Genomic DNA, 16,101 nt, shown 5'->3' on the forward strand with positions numbered 1-16,101 from the left:
TTGGTATAACTGTAATAAAGCACAGAGGATGCCAGATATGCAACACAAACTAGCCCATTGCATGATTTACTGGATATCCCACCACCATCTCTCCCCATAGATAATCACCATCGCATCCAACAATGCATGGGATCCCTGTCACAGCCCAAGATGGAGAACCCAGCAAACATGTAGATCCTCTGACAAACAAAACTTGGGGTACTGTTTCATTATTATTTTGATTATTTAGCAAGTGGAGTGATTGAACTCTCATAAGAAGGTAAATAAAAGGAAGAGATAAAATCACACCACCTGCCAGGGAAGAATAGTGAAATAGTGAAATCACAGCAGAGGTAGGTGAAGAACTGTAAAGTTATGCCAAAAGATTGTATGAGCTGAAATGACGAGAGCAACTGAGAGTTTTCTTAAAATCTAAACTAAACCGAGAAACTCTTTTGGCTTGTTGGTTGGACGGTATTCAGAAAGGTTTTAGACATAGTTGGCAGTACTGTGAAGGGAAGAACCAGCATTTGGAGCAGTCGGGTGAGCATCACATGGATTGAGGAGGGGGTGAATACATTGACAGCTTTCAGAATGCTCACCAATGGGCTGCAGTGTCAGCTTCCTGTGAGAGTACCAGTGTGTTTTCAGCTCCCTCAGCATTTCCTCATGATGCAAAGGATAGAACAACTGCAGAATCTTGCTTTTCTGCAACCTGTTAACTGAAGGCAAATGTTAGAGAACTGAGCATCAGGACACTAACCAAAGCTATCATCTGCACTCGTTCACGGCTTCCGTGATCATGACAGATTTTGCCTCAAGGTCCTTTCTATAAAACATTGAACCTACTGCACTGGTTATGTCATGTCACGTCTTGCCTTAATTTAGAAAAGATCACACCGCGGTGTATGCTATCACAAATTTTTCATAAAATTTGGTCCTTTTATGGACTATTTTTGTGTTCATTATATCTGTCTGTCCTGATCATTGAATGTATTTATTTATGTACATGGGTTTTTTTCTTCAGTTAGTAATGTTTTATAGATTCAGCAGAACTGCTCTACCTTTAATTCGACGTTAAAACATCCCAGATTTTTTTTCAGTCGGGGGTTAGAGTTCCTTTTTTGTTTTTTTTTCTTTTTTGTCAACATTGTCTGGGGAAGGGGTAGATCACTATTGTTTTAGTTTTGGAAATGTACTTATATTCTTCATATTTTGTAACCTTGTGTTCTCTATAAAATGTGTGTTTGTTCTATAAAACTCAATAAAAAGATTGAAAGAGAGAGAGAAAACCTGTTGCAGCAAAACAGATTATCCCGAAACTGAAATAGAGTTCATTGTAGATTTCTTTTCCAGATGATGATCCCATTTCATTTGTGCCTGTTTTTCTCATACTTCCATTTTTTCCCCATACATGAATAACCCCCTGTTGTCAATGACCAGAACCAAACCAAGAAGAGTTTAAGTATGATTGTACCAACACCCAACCCCAACCAACCAATTTTCCCCTGCAACCGCTGCAATCGTGTCTGCCTGTCCCGCATCGGACTTGTCAGCCACAAACGAGCCTGCAGCTGACGTGTACTTTTTACCCCCTCCATAAATCTTTGTCCGCGAAGCCAAGCCAAAGAAGAAGAAGACAATGTACAGTACAGCAAACTTCTTATTTGTTGTAGCCACACAGGTACATAAGATACATCAACAAAAATAACATAAATTAAATTACCACAATGTGCCAAAGGACAGAAAAAAGATATAATAATTATAAAAAGATAGATAAATAAATATTTACAGTTGAAGTTAGGGCAAAAAAAAAAGTCCTGTCAGAATTCAGGGACTCCCAACATGGGGCCCAGGGCCAAAATGTTGACTGTCATTTAAATTCCGTGGATGGTGTGCGACCTGAGCTTTTCCAGCACTTTTGAATTCTGCACTCTACAGGATTTGCAATTGTTAATGAAAGAAACTCCTCCGTGAGTTGGTTCCTGTTGGGTATCTGACTAACTTTAGAAAAGTGAAAAATGTGAATGTTGCTCATGTTTCTGAGAAATGAACAGTATTTTGCTGATTCGCAGAATTAGAACTCACAAATTTCTTCTCCTGGATAGAGTGATTTTGTGGGATATCCTGGAATATATTTCTCATCCGCAGCTTTTATGTTCTCCAGTGTTCGAAGAATGATGAACTGACGCTCGGCTAAAGTCAGAAATTCATCTATATTATCTGAAAGGAAGATGCAGTAGTGAAAAGCTTACACAATAGCATAGCAGGGAAAGCTGGGGAGCATGCCTCTTTCCAACATGAAAATGATACCTGAGTTTACAAAATTTCTCCTGTCCCTGTAGGAAAATAAGATCATGGAGCCATCTTTGTAGAGTTTATAAAGTCCAAGCATCTCAGCTGCCTTCAGGAGAACGTGTCGAGATGCAGATACTAGGACCATGTTCCCATCATCATCTTCACCGGGATGGACCATCAGTTCAGCACCTGGTCATGGAAGAAGGAGCGAGGGTTGAGTGATCACTCCAGTGATACAGGTGAAAAAGATGTTTCATCAAGCTGCTCTCATCCTTCCAGAATACCAACACCAATGGCTTTAAAGAGTGCCTGGAACAAGGGCAACAGCGAGTCGGTCAGTGAACAGGAGATAAAAAGTGCCGTGAAGGCAAAGTGGAGTAACAGGGGATATTGTCCCAATGCCTGTGTGTACATGAGTTGTCTGTACATAAGTGTAGGCTGCTGGGAGCGAAGGCTGAGGTATGGCACAGGTTATCCTCTGCGCTGTCTGGTTATGACTCTCCATCCAGTGGAACCAGAGCTTGCCCATGGCCACTGACAGGTCCTTCACTGCTCCTGCCACCTCCTGCTCTATTTTGGCTTGGCACTTGGATTAGGTCCTCCACGGACCCCCTCCAGCCTCACCTCTCTGTCTTCTTACTTCTCTCCCTTCCAGAGTTCCTGCCTTGGACAGGCCATGCCTCATTGGAGCTCTCCTGGCCCAGACTCAGCTTTCCAACCACTGTGGATGCTCCCTGAAAAGACCTTCAGCTTTGGCTGATCCTCCTTCCTGGTGACACTCTGCTGTGGTGTTTTCTGGGCCAAGTGAGGAGATTCCCACTCCGCAGCCGGTGCTCGTTCCACTCCACTGGAGGGGTCATTCCTCCAATGCTCACTCCCTCTTCCCTCTCTTTGTCATCCAGCCTGGCCTGTGACCATCCCGGGACCCCCTGGTCTGGCTGCAGGGATTCAGTATGTCCCGAGATGGCTTTGAGAGCACTAGTATCTTCTTGAACTGAACTGAGATTCACTAGAAGTGTGCTATACTGACAACTGGTCCCACCTGCCAGCTCCTCCCCCTAGTGTGCATATATAACCATAGTTTCCCACCTAAACCCAGAACCCCTCTGAAGCCTGTTCGTGAACCCTACCTGTGTTGTAAGCTAATAAAAGCATTCGTTCTCCCTCCAGTTGAGTGTGAGCTTTTATCTACGCTACACTTCTCCGGCCTCTCTGCACGGGCCATTGGCTCTCCACCTCTCCTCTCTAGTCAGCTGGCTGCGGTCAGGGCCAGAGAGCCTCAGTGCTCGTGCACACTGAACCTTAAACCAGCTAAGATTTGCACGACCTCCCCCTGGCCAAGCCTCTGCACTCGTTCCTGGACACCAGGAGATACCTGAAAGAGGACCATACTGCATCCATCACAAAACACAACCACTAACACTACTATTGTGAGCACCAGTTCATATGATTCTTGACTCAGCCAATGTATTTCTGCGAGCCTCCATTATGTGTCAAAGAGCCACATGTGGCTCTGATTTGATGCACACTTTTACCATCACTGATTGGGAGCGAATTGGCAACCCCACCAATATATTTTGTCCTTGTGTTTCTTAGTTCCACTAAAACTGATTGTACTCATTGACTTATTCCTAGCTGCAACCACACATCTCTGACTCCCTCCAGTGGTCAGGATTAACAGAAGCACCCTGTCATTGACTTGGTGGAATGGTGTTTATCCAGTCACACAGGCAAGTGAAAGCCAAACAAATGCACAATATGCATTCATTAATATCTGTCCCTGGAATTCAGTCTGCCCTCTACCTGTCTGCTGACCCATCAATGGGAAGAAGATCAGTGTCAGAAAACATGAGTATCTCAACATAACATGAAATTTTAGAAGTGCTGTTAAATTAACCCTGTTGACCAAGAGTTAATTGACACTTTCATACCACCAGCTATCTTCTCAGCTTGAATCCTGGACATCAACCATCTTTTGGTTTCCATGTTGAAGCCCTCAGTCAGCTCCAAGGCCACCAAAGGCTGGACAGGTTGGGAAACACAACATTTACATGTTGGTGCAGTCCAAGAGCCCATAGCTGCTGGCTCTACAGGAAAGAACACAGAGAATTAACTAACCAGAATTGATAACCATCAACAGCAAACAAAGTTACACAGTGCTGGCTATAACGTATAAATGAATCTGTTATTTATAAAGGTTCATATGTCTGTGAATGAAACTGTTAGTTTCACACAGTGTTTTAATGGTAGGTAGGCTGTGGCTGTTTGAAAATTCCGTAGGATCATAGTTGTAAAGCAAAACTAACATCAATCAGAACTAAATCATGAGTTTGACCCTGCAATTGGTCTGAAACTAGTCTGGGGAAACAGGGAGAAAGAGCTTACAGCAATACCATTTGTCTTGTGTGTGGTTTATTGATAAACCGCTGCCCCTTGGCCCAACATCTTTGTAGAATTGACCTAATCTTACATCTTGCATGAACCCTAGTGATAAATTGATTAAAGGGCCAGTGGTGCAGCTGTCACTATGGTAATAAGGAGCCACAGGAAACCTCTGCCTGTTCTCATTCCAGAGTGATGAATTGCAGTTAAAAATCTGAATCATTTTTCATGACTGCCTCATTCACACAGGTGGCACATCCAGTTAGCAAGTGGTGTGGCAGAGATCTGTTGTTCTAACAGCATTTTCTCACACCTCTGACAAAGTGGGAGGCATCCCATTCGTCCTTTCCCTGGTGTTGCTCTACACCTACTGGAAGGCCCTTTGGTTTCTGACTTGCTCCTATGGGATGTTCTCACCCCTTATCTACTTCAAAATTGTCCACCTGAGTTTATAACCATGGGGATGGTGAGGGGGCTCTGCACTTGAGGGACCAGTGCATGCAGTGGGCTGCTCGTGACTTGAGGCAAATAACCCGTGGAAGCTGTGTGGGCTGTTGGAGACTGCTGTCGGGAGACTGACGCCGGGCTGCTGGAGATTGGCTCGAACTGGCTGGAGACTGACTGGAGGGGGACTAGGTATCAGAACCGGGAGGTGCCGAGGGCACTGAAAGGTTCCTGACTGTATTGGAGGTTCGGATCTGAAGCTCTGGTTGCCATTGGTTTGAACTGGACTCTGTTGGCTGCGGGAGCTGTGGAAGCGCTGGAGGCGAATCTACAGATATTCAGTGACTCTGGAGGGACCCTCTTTTGCCTCTCACTCTCTGACTGTAAGTCCATCTGTAAGAGGCGATTACATAGTTCCTGGTGGTGTATCTGTCTGCCTTGCACCAGGCAAAAAGAAATTTCATGTTCTATGATCCTGTTTTATTGCTATGGTAATAAATTGAATCCTGATCCTGAAACCGATAAAGGAAGAGAGGCTCTTGGAAACTGTAGTGCGACTGAGAGCACTCAAGATCAGAGGGAGTACAACACGCTTTTATTCAGTAAGAATAGCACACATGGTCTGTGGACTGAACTGGGGTTTTGGTGAGGATCCAGAGTTTATATCGGGATATGCGGGGGAAGGAGCCAGGCCTTAGACCACTGCACCAGTAGTGAATTCCCAATTCACTACATTCACCCCTTCCTTTTGAATGAAGCCTATGGGTGAGAACAGAGAATATCGGATAGTCAAAAAAAATGTACAATCTTTACAAGTTCATCCTGTCAGGAGGTCTGGAAATGTGAGCAGAGTGCCGCAGTGTTGGCTGGCCCTGGGCTTCCCGACCCTCCTGTGGTTCCGGGGCCTCGGGGCATGGGTGATCTGGCTCTGGTTGAGGGGTGGCTGGAGCCATTTCCTGCAACAGTTCACCTGAGCCCTTTGGCGTGTCTCCAGAAATCCTGAGTAGATCAGATTCCTGGCCCACTTGAGGTGGTGGACTCTCAGTTCCAGCAGGTGCCAGGACCCTGATCCAGATATGCCACGTAGGCATAAGTGGGGTTGGCATGGAGTAGGTGCACCTTCTCGACCAGGGGGTCGGACTTGCTCATCCTCATGTGCTTTCAGAGCAGCACTGGACCTGGTGCTGTAAGCTCAGCCGGGAGGGTTGTCCCTGACGTTGTCTTTCTCTTGAAAGAAAACATCACCTCGTGATGAGTTGCATTGATTGCAGTGCAGAGTAGCGACCTAATGGAGTGGAGCGCCATGGGTAGGACATCCTGTCAACATGAGTCTAGAAGGCCAATTTCACAGCCTTCCAAACCATAGCATTCTCTTTCTCAACCTGTCCATTCCCCCGGGGCTTATAGCTGTTCATCCTGCCGGATGTGATGCCTCTCACCAGCAGAAACTGGTGTAGCTCTTTGCTCATAAATGATGAGCTCCAGTCGCTATGAATATAGCCGGGGTACCCGAACAGGGTGAAAATAGAGGCTAGGGCCTTAGTGATGGACAGTGTGGATATTTCTGGGCAGGGAATGGCGAACACGAAATGAGAATACTCGTCAATGACAGTGAGAAAGTACACATTCCCGTTCGTGGAGGGGAAGGGTCCCTTGTAATCAACACTAATCCGTTTGAAGGACCTGGATGCCTTTATCAGGTTCACCTATCTGGGGTGGTAGAAATGCAGTCCCTGATGATTGGAAATCCTTTAGGTCTAATGCGAGAGAGGAGCGTCGACCTTTTGAGCTCATCCATTGGGTAGATCTCTTGCATGACCAGCAGGTACATTTGGAAGCATTCCAGCTTATACACAAACTCTTGCGGGGCTTGCGGGGACAGAGGGTCGATGAGGAGCATTGCGGGCTTCAACAGCGCGTCCATCCCATTCTTTATTGAATAAAATTGTAGCACGACAATGTGGTGAATGTCTGCCAAGCTGCCTGTCTCCCCCCCTCTGGTGAGCCTTGCTGTACTAACATTGGTTGTGCATTATCTCTACTGTTAAGGACACTCCCCTTGGATATAACTGTATATGCATCTATTGTCTTTCATTATTGTACCATGAGTTTCTGCTAATAAAAGCCATGATTATTGTTTGACCATATCATCCTTGTCTACTTCATCAACTGGCACTTCAATTTTATTAGCAGAAATGGATGCAGCCCTTAGGCCAGAGCGGCTGATAATCAACCAGCCCCGAGGGCCAGAGAAATTTTCAACCACTGGATTGCTTGTTTCGATTACTACATGGCTCGAAACAATGTGGTCGATGAGGCGATACAGTGGGGCCACCTGAACTTTCTGCTGGGTGAGGTCCCTTTCACCATAATGCAAGGAGCTCCCACTCTGGCTATAGCCCGGGAACGTCTGTCTGCTTACTATGCAGTGCCATGGAATGTGGTGCTTGTTCGACACCAGTTGCTGACTAGACGCCAGAAACCCGGGGAAAGTGATGCTGCCTATGCACTGGCTCTCGACTCACTGGCGAATGAATGTGATGTCAGGGCAGTCAATGTGCAACAACACCGCAATGCCTTGAAGCTGGATGCTTCAATGAAGCTGGATGAGTGAATGGGATTGACTCCAGTTACATCTGACAGAGGCTACTGGAGACGGAGCCCTTAACCTACAACCAGGCAGTCACTTTAGCCAAAACACTGAGAAGTGCCATGCGTTCCAGTGAAATGCAAGAAACCGAAAAGGAAACATCCAGGAATGCTGGAACCCCAAAGGAAAGAAAAAAGTGAACTCCTGAAAAATGCTACTTCTGTGATAATAGCTGGCACTTCAGACAGAAGTGCCTGGCTCGATTTGTTACCTGCAGCTATTGTGGGAAACTCAGCCACTTTGCTAAAGTGTGTAAGGCGAAAAGTAGTCCCACTGATAAGAAGAAGAAGAGAACCACCAAGAAAATGCATCCTGGAGCTGCAGGAATGGAAGACAACTGTGAAAAGGGTGAATCTTCAGATGAATAGGCTGAATTGACTTCAAGTGACGGCAAGGTGAGATCCCCTGTGATAGCTCAATTGACTCCAAATCTTGGGGGATGTTATGGACTGGAATGGTCGACTATGAAGGGGGAAGTGACTCTTGATTGTCTAATAGACTCGGGAAGTGCTGACAGCTACATCCACGAGAGAGTTGCCAGAGCCTTAAATTTGTGGAGATATCCAGTGAACCGAAAGATATCGATGGCTTGTAGTGAACTTACAAAAACTGTATGGGACAAGTGTAAAGTTACTTAAAGTTTGCAGGGATATTGCCAGGCTGATGTGTGGCTCTTTATTATGCTGGAGCTCTGAGCCCCTGTGCTACTGGGGTTAGATATTCAATCTCAGATAAACAGTGTAGTGTTAAATTTTGATGGACCACTACCTACACTTACCATCCCCTGCGCTAGTTACTGCAGTCTGTCCACATTAAAAATCAAAGCTCCCTCCCTTTTTAGTGATTTATCCCCCGAGTGTCAGCCGACTGCCACTAAGAGCCATTCTTACAGCAAAGAGGATCGTGAGTTTATCAAAGCTGAGACCCAGAGATTGCTTAAAGAGGGAGTCATTGAACCCAGTAAGAGTCTGTGGCGAGCCCAGGTGGTAGTTGTGAAAAATCACACTAAGAAATGACTGGCTATTGACTACAGCCAGACAATCAACCGTTACACTAACCTGGATGCCTACACCCTGCCACGCATCAATGAAATGGTTAATCAGATAGCGCAATTCAAAGTGTACTCCACTATCGACCTCAAAGCAGCTTACCACCAAGTCCCCATTAAAAAAAAAAGGAACGATCCTATACAGCCTTTGAGGCTGATGGGGGGTTATACCAGTTTAAAAGGATACCTTTTGGAGTCACTAATGGTGTGTCAGTGTTTCAGAGGGAAATGGATAAGATTGATAGGACGTATGAGTTACAGGGTACGTTTCCCTATCTGGATAACGTCACTATCTGTGGGAAAACACAAGCTGAGCACGATAACAACTTAAAGAAATTTTTAGCAACAGCTAAAGAACTCAACCTTACATTTAACGAGGGCAAATGTGTGTTCAATGCAACAGAGCTACCCCTTCTGCAAGAGCGAAATCCACCCCGACCCGGAAAGATTGGCCCCCCTTAAGAAGTTACCACCCGCGAGGAGTCACGTGATGGAGTAGTGGCCGGTCGGGGAACTCCAGCCCTCTCCAGAAAAGTAAAAAAAAGACAGTGAAAAAACAAAGGCACAAACACAAAAACCAAAATAAAGTGAAAGTAAAGGTGTGGAGAAAATGGCAGTGAAAAAAGAAAAGCCAAAAGCAACGGGAAGAAGAGAAGAAGAAAGGACGTAGGAAGAAGAAGGTGAAGGCCTTACCTGTACGAGGAGGCCCACTGTGGACAGAGAAGGCCGCTCCCTAAGGTCAGTTGAAGCCCCGAACTCGGGACTACAAAAATGGCTCGCGGAGCCAAACAAAAGTGCGCAACCGTGCATGCGCAAGACAAAAATAAAACTGACGGGAGGGGGGTACCAGCTGAGGAGTCGATCTCCACAGCTGAAATTGACAACCACAACAAAGCAGCAAGAGGAAAACACAGAAAATAATGAGAACAAGAAAGAAGAGAGTAAAAAGAAATCAAAGAAACAACAGATGACCAACCCAGAGGAAGAAGACCAGCATCAAGACACTTCTAGTAAAAATAAGACCAAAAATACCCAACAAAATAAAACAAACAAACCAATAAGATAACCAGAAGAGACAGAGGTAAAGGACACAGATCCTGGAGTGGACTCAGAAGAAGAAGAGGAAGAACACAGAGAAATGGAAGATGAAGGGAAGGGCAAGTACATGGATATATTTTTTTTAAAGAATATATGGAATCAGTAAAAGAATGGCAATCACAAGAATTCAGTGAAATAAAAAGAAGAGTAAAAAGTACAGAAGAAAAAATGAATAGATTAGAGATGATCATGTCAGATATAGGAAAAAGAGTAGACAAGGTGGAAGAACGAGAAACAGCCGTAGAAATGGAAGTAGATGACTTAAAAAAGAAATTAGAAGAATCTGATAAAAAGTTAAAGAGACACAAGAGCTATTAGCTCAGAAGATAGATATAATGGAAAATTATAATAGAAGAAACAATATAAAGATAGTGGGCCTTAAGGAAGATGAAGAAGGCAAGAATATGAGAGAATTTATAGAAGAATGGATCCCCAGGGTCCTAGGAAGACCAGAATTACAGGAAGAAATGTAAATAGAAAGGGCACACAGAACATTAGCCCCTAAACCACAACCACAACAAAAACCAAGATCCATTCTAGTAAAATTCTTAAGATATACAACAAGAGAAAATATATTGGAGAAAGCAATGAGGAAAATAAGAGAAGACAAAAAACCACTGGAATACAAAGGTAAAAAAAAAATTTTCTATCCAGATATAAGTTTTAAACTCCTGAAGAAGAGGAAGGAGTTTAATACAGCAAAAACGATCCTATGGAAAAAAGGATATAAATTTATGCTAAAGTATCCAGTGGTACTTAAAATAGTTATTCCAGGGCAGCAAAACAGACTATTCTTGGATCCGGAGGAAGCAAGAAAATTTGCAGAACAACTACAAGACAGACAGAGAGAGAAAGATATGTAACGAGAACAAAAATGACCACAAACTATATGTATGTATGTAGGTATTTATATATATATATATATATATATGTGTGTGTATGTGTGTATGTGTGTATGTATATATAAAAAAAATAGAATATAGGTAAGAACTAAGAAGGGAAAGAAAGGGAAGAAAGGAAGTATGGGGGGAATTAAGAGAATGACCTTTGTTATATATGAAGATTAAAATCTTTTCTGGGGGGGGCTGGGTGAGGAAGAGTTATGGTCACTGCGAAATCAGTTGACGGTTGCAAGTGATTTCGCAAATCCAAATGGAGAGGGGAGATGTGGTTGCCCGACAAGGGACAAAGGGCAACTCAGGAAGGGGAAGGGATAGTCGGGTTAAAGGAATTTTAGATAGGAGAATAAGGAAAATGTTTTATGTTTTAGAAATGTTGTCTTATAATGTGTTCAAAAAAAGAAAGCAGAAATGGATAAAAAGGAAAGGTGATGATGAGGAAACGGAAAGGAAAGATAAACAAAGTATGAAATGGCTATGTTGTACTATATGACTTTAAATGTTAATGGAATACATAACCAAATCAAAAGGAAGAAACTGCTAAATTTACTGAAAAAATAAAAAATTGATGTAGCATTCGTACAAAAAGCACACTTAACTGAAGTGGAACACAAGAAATTAAAGAGAGATTGGATAGGACATGTAACAGCAGCATCATATAATTCAAAAGCTAGAGGAGTAGCTATATTAGTCAGTAAAAATGTACCAATTAAAGTAGAAGAGGAAATAATAGATCCAGCAGGGAGATATATAATGATAAAATGTCAGATATATTCGGAGTTTTGGAATTTACTCAATGTATATTCACCTAACGAAGAAGATTAAAAATTTATGCAAGATTTTTTTTGAAGATAGCAGACACGCAAGGGAACATACTAATAGGAGGGGATTTCAACCTTAATTTGGATTCAAACATGGATAAAACTGGGAAAAAAATTAACAGAAAGAACAAAGTAACCAAATTTATAATTAAATCGATGCAAGAAATGCAACTTTTGGATATATGTAGGAAACAACACCCAAAGGAAAAGGAATATTCATATTATTCGGGTAGACATAAAACATACTCAAGAATAAACCTATTCCTGCTATCAGCTCGCATGCAAGACAGAGTTAGGAAAATGGAATATAAAGCTAGACTATTATCGGACCACTCACCCCTGTTATTGACAATAGAGGTAGAGGACATCCCACCAAGAATGTATAGATGGAGATTAAACTCCATGTTACTTAAAAGGCAGGATTTTAGAGAATTCATTGAACGGCAAATTAAAATGTACTTTGAAATAAATACGGAATCAGTGAAAGATAAGTTTATACTATGGGACGCAAAGAAAGCGTTCATCAGAGGGCAAATAATAAGTTATGTAACTGAGATGAAGAAGGACTACAATCAGGAAACAGAGCAGTTGGAAAGGGAAATAGCAAATATAGAAAAAGAATTAGCAATGAAGGAAGTCACAACTAAAAGAAGAGAATTGGCAGATAAAAAAATAAAATATGAAACACTACAAACATATAAGGTGGAGAAGAACATAATGAAGACAAAATAGAAATATTATGAACTAGGAGAAAAAACGCACAAAATTCTAGCGTGGCAGCTTAAGACAGAACAAACTAAGAGAATGGTATTGGCATTAAGGAAAAAAGACAAGCAAATCACATATAATCCAACGGAGATCAATGAAAACTTCAGAGAATTCTACGAACAATTATATCAAACTGAAAACGAAGGGAAAGAAGACAAAATAGATGAATTTTTAATTAAAATTGAACTACAGAATTTACAAACAGAGGAACAAAATAAATTAACAGAACCATTTGAAATAGAAGAAATACAAGAGATAATAAAAAAAACTACCGAATAATAAAACACCAGGAGAGGATGGATTCCCAATAGAATTCTATAAAACATTTAAAGATTTATTAATTCCTCCTCTTCTGGAAGTAATCAACCAGATTGATAAAACACAAAGCTTACCAGATTCATGCAAAACAGCAATAATTACAGTAATACCAAAGACAGGGAAAGACCCACTAACACCAGCATCATATAGACCAATATCTTTACTTAACACAGATTATAAGATAATAGCTAAACTATTAGCAAACAGATTAGCCGACTATGTACCAAAAATAGTAAATCTAGACCAAACTGGATTTATTAAAAATAGACGAACAACAGACAATATCTGTAAAGTTATTAACTTAATTCATGCAGAAGAAGGAAATAAAGCTCCAACAGTAGCGGTTGCTTTAGACGCAGAGAAGGCCTTTGACAGAGTAGAATGGAATTATTTATTCAAAGTACTACAAAAATTCAGCTTACCAGAGAAATATATTAATTGGATTAAAGCATTATATAAGGGGCCATTGGCGAAAGTGACAATGAATGGATATATATCAAAACAATTTAACTTAAGCAGATCAACAAGGCAGGGATGCCCACTATCTCCCTTTTATTGTTCGCATTAGCCATAGAACCACTAGCAGAACTGATAAGAACAGAAAATAAAATAAAAGGGATAAAAATAAAAAACAAGGAATATAAAATCAGTTTATTTGCAGATGACGTTATAGTATACTTAGCGGAACCAGAAATATCAATAAAGGAATTACATAGGAAATTGAAGGAATATGGAGAAGAGTCGGGGTACAAGATTAACGCAAATAAAAGTGAAGCAATGCCAATGAATAATGCGGATTTCTCAAAATTTAAGAAAGAATCACCATTCAGATGGCAAACGCAAGCAATGCGATACCTAGGTATACAAATAAATAAAAACCTCGGCCATCTATATAAACTCAATTATTAACCACTAATGAAAAAATTACAACACGACTTAGAGCATTGGAAAGACTTACCACTAACACTGATAGGAAGGATAAACTGTATTAAAATGAAAATTTTCCCAAGGATATAATACCTATTTCAGGCATTACCAATACGCTTAACAGAGAAATTCTTCAAGGAGTTAAAGAAAATAATAAGGAAATTTTTATGGAAAGTGGGGAAACCGAGGATAGCACTAGATAAATTAACAGAATGGTATAAACAAGGAGGCTTACAACTACCAAACTTTAAAAATTATTATAGAGCCGCACAATTAAGATACCTATCAGATTTTTATCAAACAAGGGAAAAGCCAGATTGGACTAGATTAGAACTAGATAAAATAGGGGAGAAGATACCTGAACATATATTATATAAATGGGATGAAAAATTGGTACAATGTAGGAATTCTCCAGTATTGCATCATCTGCTCAACATTTGGAAGAAGATTCATGTAGAAAGGAATAAAACAAATTACCAACTACCAAAACTAATACTGACGCAAAATCAGCTAATCCCTTTTACAATAGATAACCTTTCCTTTAGAGAATGGGAGAAAAAAGGGATCAAAAGAATAGAAAATTGTTTTTCAGGAAATAAATTATTATCCTTTGAACAAATGAAGGATAAATATAATATAACTTACGATACAGTGTTGGCATACTACCAACTGAAATCCTACTTGAAGGACAAATTGGGAAGCAGTCTGAGGTTACCAGTGGGAAGTAATTTTGAATATGTGATTACAGACACACTGATAATCAAAAAATTTGTAACAAACATGTATATTAAACTACAAGAAAAGGAGAATGAGGAAACAAATGGTAAAACTAAACAAAAATGGGAACAAGATCTAAACATAAAGATAAAGAATGAAGCATGGGAGAAGTTATGCTCAGGAACTATGAGAAATACAATAACCACGAGGTTACGTATGATACAATATAACTGGATACACAGGCTATACAGTACACCTCAAAAGTTAAATAAATGGGACCCAACAGTATCTGACAGATGTTTTCGCTGTAAAAAGGAAATGGGAACAACAATTCATGCAATTTGGACATGTGAGAAAGTGAAAAAATTTTGGGAAGATCTAAACCAGATATTAAATAAAATCACAAAAAGCAATATACCAAAAAACTCAAAGATCTTCCTCCTAAGTAACATAAAAAACAAAGAATTTGGACTCGATTTGGATGGTGCACAAAAAAGATTTGTTATGATAGCCCTAGCTGTAGCAAAACAATGTATTATGTCAACCTGGAAATTAGAAGATAACTTGAGAATACAACAATGGTATATAGAAATGAATAAATGTATTCCATTAGAAAAAAATAACCTATAATTTAAGAAATAACATTACAATATTTGAACAAATATGGGACCCATACATGAAACATAATAGAGAAAACCTACCGTGGACATCTACCACCTAAAATGACAGAAGGAGAAGAGAATGAAAAGAACTGACTCAGTGGAATTTCTTGTTTATTTTTATTGAGTGACAACATTGTTTGACGTGTTTAATGTATCTTATATTCTGAACTTTAAATAAATGGGAGGGGAGGTAGGGAGGGAGGGAGGGGAGGAGGGAAGGGGGGAAGAAAACGACACTATATATTTAAGAAGGAAAATGTATGTATCTTGATCAATATAGTTTATAGTGTGAAAATTAAAAAATTTTAAAAAAAGAAGTTACCACCCCCCAAGCTCAACAAAAGCCCTTAAAAGGTGTATGGGATTCTTTTCCTACTATTGCAAATGGGTTCGGGACTATGCCACAAAGGCACGCCCTCTGTTTGACTCAAAATCTTTTCCTCTCTCTCCAATGGCCTTAACATAGGAACATAGGAAGTAGGAACAGGACTAGGCCAAAAATGGCCCATCAAGCCTGCTCCGCCATTCAATAAGATCATGGCTGATCTAATTTATGACCTAACTCCACCTACCTGCCTTCTCCCCATATTCCCTAATTCCTCTATCATGTAAATATTTTTCTAACCGAATTTTAAATATGTTTAATGAAGCAGCCTCAACCACTTCCCTTGTTAGAGAATTCCAAACATTCACTACTCTCTGGGAAAAACTATTTTTCCTCATCTCTGTCCTAAATCTACTCCCCCGAATTTTGAGACTGTGTCCTCTCATTTTAGTTTCCCCGGCCAGCTCAAAAAACCTTCCTACATCTATCCTATCCATACCCTTCATAATCCTATATGTTTCTATAAGATCTCCTCTCATTCTTCTGAACTCGAGCGAATACAATCCTAGATGATTTAATCTTTCATCATGTCAACCCCTTCATCCCAGGGATCAACCTAGTAAACCTCCTCTGGACCGTCTCCAAAGCCATTATATCCTTCCTCAAATATGGAGACCAGAACTGGACACAGTACTCCAGGTGCGGTCTCACCAGTACCTTATACAGTTGCAACATTACCTCCCTACTTCTGAATTCAATTCCTCT

General features: G+C 40.9%; 1 protein-coding gene across 2 annotated transcripts in view; it reads right to left on the reverse strand.

The window, feature by feature from the left end:
• The window catches only part of LOC138744748 (anoctamin-10-like), a 43,500-nt gene extending 39,142 nt beyond the window's left edge, over positions 1-4,358 (reverse strand). For both annotated transcript variants that reach the window (XM_069901352.1, XM_069901351.1), the window contains exons 1-4: positions 4,209-4,358; positions 2,293-2,466; positions 2,068-2,202; positions 582-701 (exon numbers count right to left, since the gene is read on the reverse strand). In XM_069901352.1, coding sequence (XP_069757453.1) covers positions 582-701; positions 2,068-2,202; positions 2,293-2,466; positions 4,209-4,353 — 574 coding nt within the window. In that variant the 5' untranslated portion in view covers positions 4,354-4,358. The remainder of the gene's footprint in view (positions 1-581; positions 702-2,067; positions 2,203-2,292; positions 2,467-4,208) is intronic.
• Positions 4,359-16,101: the final 11,743 nt, after the last annotated feature.

Source organism: Narcine bancroftii, chromosome 10, assembly GCF_036971445.1.
Source record: "Narcine bancroftii isolate sNarBan1 chromosome 10, sNarBan1.hap1, whole genome shotgun sequence".
Lineage (NCBI taxonomy): Eukaryota > Metazoa > Chordata > Chondrichthyes > Torpediniformes > Narcinidae > Narcine > Narcine bancroftii.